The 6,368-nt window shown below is 39.6% G+C and overlaps 1 protein-coding gene and 1 long non-coding RNA gene across 2 annotated transcripts; both read right to left on the bottom strand.

Annotated features, from left to right (window-relative positions):
• Nucleotides 1–351: 351 nt before the first annotated feature.
• SMIM38 (small integral membrane protein 38) lies at nt 352–894 on the bottom strand. The gene has a single exon (XM_049820848.1). The coding sequence runs from the start codon at nt 892–894 to the stop codon at nt 763–765; it is 132 nt and encodes a 43-aa protein (XP_049676805.1). The 3' UTR covers nt 352–762.
• A 332-nt stretch (nt 895–1,226) lies between these two features.
• On the bottom strand, nt 1,227–5,698 carry LOC126047338 (uncharacterized). Its single transcript, XR_007508546.1, has 3 exons — nt 5,468–5,698; nt 4,743–4,835; nt 1,227–1,456 (listed from the first exon to the last, which is right to left on the bottom strand). It is a non-coding gene; the product is annotated as an uncharacterized LOC126047338 (long non-coding RNA).
• Nucleotides 5,699–6,368: the final 670 nt, after the last annotated feature.

Genomic DNA, 6,368 nt, shown 5'->3' with positions numbered 1-6,368 from the left:
CACTGTATGCCGTGCTGTCATGTGCCCCCACCCCTCATTGCTGCTGAAGCACAGCTAGAGTCTGTCAGACAATCTCTGCGGCACAGATCTGTTTTTCACAGAACAGACTATTCCAGCTTATTCTGGTACTCAGACATAAGGCTTGCTAAGAAATGTGAATATTCAGCAGGTTACAGTCAGTTAAAAACATTCAGTCAGTTCCTGATCCAACTGACCAGGAAGAACCACGAGGAATTTGGTAACAAATCAGCCAATCAGGTAAAAATCCACTCCTGCAAGTCCACAGCATGGCACGTGGACACCGAGCTTGGCCAGGAATCCTCAGCTTCATTCAGGCGCTGTCAGTTGTTGCATCCAGGCAGGCTGTGCAGCTGACATCTTAACGTACAGACCAGCAGTTAGTCCAGCAGGCAGCACGCCATCACATTTCACGTATCAAGACTGGGCCACTGGCAGACTTGGACTGACCAGCAATAGAATTCCTTTCAGCTTGTCCAGATCATTTAATTGGCAAAAGTCCACGAGTCTGTTCCCAACAATAAATTCATGCCCGAGTTTGATAGGAAGTCATCTGACTCAATCAGTTTTCTTTTTTTTCCCCTCTGTCAGCATGAGGCTTTCTGAAGAATCTTCACTCAGTTGCAGTCTCAACAGGTCATTTCTCTCTCATCAAATCCCAAGGTAAAACCTGCTCTAGCTCCATTTACCTTATCCAGTTCTCACCATTGTCAATTCAAATCTGAACGAGCCTTTTGAAGTTTCTCAGTCTTCTTTTCTTGTGTCAGGAAACCTTCGGGACATTTTATAATCTATATAAGCACTAAGACAGGACCACAAAATGAATCGTATTAATATAATTACAACCAGTAAAATCATCAAAAGGACTGATTCCATATTTAAGCTAGGATAATGAGGTAATGCGAAAAAAATACTCTGGGAGATCTAATTATATAATGCAGTATTCAGTTCTGCGTGGCCAGCCCAGCAATTCCTGTAACATTCCAATCAAAGTGATCTCACTAGCATGTGAGAGAAGAGTCCAGCTGACAGATTTGGGACATGTAACGTACTATTTAGTCAAGAGGCCCCATGTGCTATTCATAAAGAATTAACAACTCTTATATTGACAATGACAGTATTGTCAGAAGACCTTTGGAAGGGGGGAAAAAACTCCATAAACTCCGTCTCTGTGAAGTTGGACCTTTTTTTTTTTTTTTTTGCCCCTTTTTTCCAATGCTGATGTAATCTCCAAACATCTCCAGCAGCAGCTGCTCAGCGAAACCAGGCACCTTCTCCCTAGTCCCTTTCAGCAGCACACGCAGCACTTTCCAGCTCCCTCAAGACAATCAGGGCCTTTCTTTCACCAATTAGCTATCACTTCAAGAGCCCTGCGCTGTCCAACGAGCTCTTAAGAATGGTCTTTGCAGGAAACAACATTGGAGGAGCTTTTTTTTTCCTAGACAAATTAAAGGGGGAAGAAGGGAGGGAGCGGGGGAGAAAAAAAGCACAACAAAACAAATTAGAACACAGAAGCTGTCCAAAATGCATCGCTCATTTAGTACTTCGACGAATGCAGAAATATCCTCAAGAGCCAATGCTAGAGCAAGGCACACACAAAAAAATGCTCCTACTTTCTTTAGGAGATAGTTTGTTTAGTCAAATATGTTAAACAGGTTTCATAGAAAGAAGGGCTCTTGTTACACCAAGTCTCTGAGCTATACGAACTAAAAGGGAAAGAAACTCCTATAAGATTATGTTCTATTTCCTTATTTGGCTCTCCAAATGTCTACTTCAAATAATGCTGCTTTACATTATAGGAAAGAACTCAGTTTAGCTCACTTTAAATATAGATGGATTGATGAAATGAGTAATTACTGGAACGGCTAAGATCTTTTTGAACTTACTCAACTAGCAAGCTCCTTTCCCCAGAAACCACACTTTCCATCTAAAAAGAAATTAAAGCCTGATTCAGCTCTGTGGATTTTACATTCTTTTTCCTTTAAAATCAGGGAATAGGTACAGTAATACCTTGAGGTCCCTATTGATGCCAAGTCCCCACTAGAACAAGTACAAACTCTAGAACCCAGTTCAAGAAGAAAACAAGGAAATTTTATAGATGTTCAGGTAATGCTTTGCCTGGGCCTGGACTTCAGCAACTGGACCTGGACAAGTAGAGTTATGAGGGCAAAAATGTGAAGGATCAGCAGTAAGTGAAATGACTCGGATAAGGTCCAAGCAATAGCAGTGTCAGGACTGCTTCCCTGATTTTCAAAACTCTGCATTAAACCAAATGGCTTACCAAAATATTGAGTGTCAGTATTCTCTTACAGTACCATTTTCTGGTCAAATTTGTCCTGACTGGGGTAACCTCACGAGAGTCAACACGTTGCCTTCTACAAGGACAACACAAATACATTTACATTACAATTAAAAAAAACAACCCAGTCTGTTCCCTTTTATTGACTGTGTATCAGAAGGAAAGCTCCAGGCTTTGTAAACAGTTAAATGGCGTGGCAAAGCAAATACGTTAAGAGGTTTCAGGTGTTTGTTCACACTAATAGGTGCTCTTAACTACTACAGGGATTTTTTTAATGGAATTGGAAAGTGTCAGAACTGATCAGATTGCTTAAAAGGAAAGAAAGTCTGATGTATTACCCTATGTGCATTTATGAAGGAATGTGAATCAACTCAAATTCCTCCACACAGGAAGGCTCAACCAAGGGATGAGTACACACAATCAGGATTAAGAAGGAATCTTTGTGGAGGTGCACCAAACAATGAATGTCTTTTTCTACCTACAGACTTCAAAAGATGCTGAGTTTAAAGGGACTACTCCTTTCAACTAGCAAAGATTTTACTGAAAAAATGCAGCAGGCTGGAGAGAACAAATATATATACATATATATGTTACTAGGGTCGCCTCCATTTATAGGAAAAAGGATGAAAGGGACCCAAAAGATCTATCAGCTTGCCCTAAAGCAAGATAAGCTATGCCATCCCTGACAGCTGTTTCTCTAACCTGTTTTTTTAAGAGACCTACATCCACACAGATGAGAAGAAAGGAAATCATCATCTCATCTGAAAGGGATTTAAGCAGGAAAAACAGTTGGACAAATTGTTCAGTGGCTCTATCTGCTACAATGCAACCACTGTAAGCCCACAGCCAGGGGCTCTACGTTACATACTCACTTGGGCAACGGGCTCAGTTTGTAGCTGTAAAGTAATTTATTGGTTGAGGCAATGATATCTGCCTTTTTTTCAGTAAAGCACATATCTGTACATCTGACTCCTCCAGGTGGATGCAATAGCTATACCTGAAATTGTATCTTCTGTGACAACCATCTTCCTTCACCCTGGTGCAATCCTGCTGTCCATACTCTGGCAGGATTGCTGAAAACCACCAGCAGGGTTTTACCGATTTCAATATTAGCTAACGGGACTGTCACGTAATGCGGCACATCCTATGCCTTGGCCATCAGCTCCGGTTCAATCTGTTAGCGGAGAGAAGCCCGGTGGGTATTTAAGGGCACATGAGGAACGAATTGGTGGTTGATTCCAGTGCCAAGTGAACAGGTGCCTCCTCCCCGGGCTCACAAGTGGTTCTCAGCTATGCCGCCTCTGGCATTCCCCGAGAGGTGTCAAAGCCGGAACAGAAACCACACAACCCTCGTGCCTGGCGCTGGGCTCTGCCTGGGACAGGCTGACATAAAGCCAAGTAAGCTTCAACGACGGCTGCCTCGTCAATAGCAGTTCTATGGCTCCACATGCCACGGCTGTCAACTTGGCACTCTTCACAGGTACTACATTTATTCACACAAAGGCATACTGCGTTTCAGTTGCTGAAGATGGAAGGATAGTGCTTTGCTGCTTAGATTACACTTCTTAGGACAGATTTCCTCCCACGGAAAATTAATGGCACAGCATAAGCAAGGCGAATCTACGTGCCAGATGAAAACATTGTGCGGCTAGATTTTAGAAAACACAGTTTAGCACGGATAGCTGTTCTTCCCTCCTTTGTAAAAGTATTTTGAGACTGAGTGAGGAAAAGTACTAGGTAAAGTCTACATACCAATTATTATTTTTGGATTTTCCCAAATATACTTTTTCACACGACAGATATTCCTAATGCCTGGCACCATTTTTAATGATTCGCTTTTTTGAAGAATGTATGCTGTATCAGCTGTATCACACATAAAAGCATCCTCTCTGTTCATAGGTTATTTTGTTAAAATCGTTTTTCAAATACTCATCTCTCTAGAGAACAATGGCATGATAGGACAGTATTCCTGACGGATGATATTTTATTACTAACATACGTTTTCATCACATAACATTATTACCCTCTTCTGCTATAAATATTTATTAAAATTCTCTAATTTGAAACCATTTCCAAGACAAATTTTATATTTCGCTTTTAAATTATCACATAATCGATTCTCGTGGTAATCAGTGCCCATTGAAGAGTAGTTTAGCAAACAAACAAAAAAAGTATGTATTATGCATTCTTGTTGACCTTTAAAATGTAAGGCAAGAGATTTCACATCTTATTTTTCAGTTCCAATTATGAAGCAGTCTACCTCCTAAAATATCACTACATTCCTAAAATTTTAAAATATCAAGTGAATTTACAAGCAACAAAGCAGACAATACAACAATAATCATAAAACAACCACTGTCAGCAGTTTGAAACATGTCCCCAAACATACATAAATTAGCATTCAAAAGTAGGATATTTTACTTACTGTATTTACCACACATTCAAAAGGCAGGATATCTACAAAAGAAAACGGCAGAGTTGCAGGTGTCGGCATGGCTAACAAGAAGTTCCCAGTTCACTGTTAAGAAAAAAAAGAAAAATTCAAGACCAGCACTTATGTCTCAGAATCGGGTACCCTCTATAGTTATCAGAGTCAAAAAGGCACCTTGCTCCAGTTTACACACGTGAAATCTCCTGAACAAGTGTTCTACATCACACTGAAAACAAAATACCACTTCAAAAGCCAGATCAAGGTATTCATAGCTTTAGAGGACAAAATCTGACATTCAAAGTCAATTCCTGCTTCAAATAACTTGTGATAACATGCACATATCAAGATCATTCAATGTTGCATCGAGTCAAAGGAAAGCAAACACCTGCCCCACTGGTTTTCTACTGGAAAATCCCCAGCAAACATGCTCCTCCCACTACAGTCAGTTCAATATGCCCATTTCCATGATCAAGAAAAACAAGGACAGAAATAAGATACTTCATTTATTACATATTTCTTCTCTTAAGAATAACTTCACTGTCCATAAAACCAGAAGTGTTTGTAGAACTCTAGCTCATCCTCAAAGGCCTCACAGTCAAAAGTAAGATTTAAAAGCAAAAAACACGCACGGATCATAGGAAAAACAGTAATAAAAATGAGGGAAAAGGACTAGGAGAAAATGAAACAAAAACTTATAAATCAGTCTTAAAAGTGATTACCTGAAGAGGTCTGTATTTAAAAAAGACTTGATGAGACCTTTGCAGTTTTGGAGCTGTCACTCCATTATCACCTTCATGGGCTGCTGCATGCTTCAATGCTCAGCAGTAGACATCTCGCTTCCCTTCCATTTATAGGAATTTCTTACCAGGAGTCTGATCAGAACATGATATAGAAGTAGCAGAACAGACCACGTATATGCCGTGATATTTAATCACATCAATTAATTAAAAGTTAAGTAATAACCAAAACATCCACCTAAAGGTGAACAAACATAAAAATACAAAAGTATTTAGTCAAACGGAAAAAGCCTAGTATAAACATTTAGAATTTATGTTACAAAATTCAGAATAGCTTGTTATGAAGCAATTATTACGTCCGTTTCCCTCTTTAAGAGGTCAGAGGCCCTACACTATCTGCTAAGTCTTCACACTCAGTTAGATATGTAATTTTTTGGTTGGAAAGAACCTCTGGATTTTTGTTGGGGAAATTAAGGAATTATCGCTGAATTCAATCAGACATAATGGATCTAGCCCTAAACCATCCTTTCTCAGTGCTCTCCTTTCATCAGTGGCTTTTTTTTTTTTCCCCCTCACTGAATTCACATCAATCTAGTAGAGATTTTTTTTTTTTTTTTTTTTGACAAAATAGTGTTTCAGTTGAAATACCAGTTTTTCAAAACCAGAAATCTGGCAAAACATGCTCCAGCTCTGATGAAACATTTGTCAAGAGCTGCTTTTCAGATCCATAAAGTTCAAGATCAGAACAAAACAGAAAGACAGATCAAGCTCTCCAAAACATTATACAGTCAAAGCATTCATCCATAAAACCACAGTTTGAGTCTTTAGACGAGTGCTGTGGCCACCTATCTTTGGGCTATTCCCGAGTCTCTCATGACTTAAA

Source organism: Accipiter gentilis, chromosome 17, assembly GCF_929443795.1.
Source record: "Accipiter gentilis chromosome 17, bAccGen1.1, whole genome shotgun sequence".
NCBI lineage: Eukaryota > Metazoa > Chordata > Aves > Accipitriformes > Accipitridae > Astur > Astur gentilis.
Note: the sequence above shows the minus strand (reverse complement) of the source record. Positions and strands in the feature narration are given on the sequence as shown.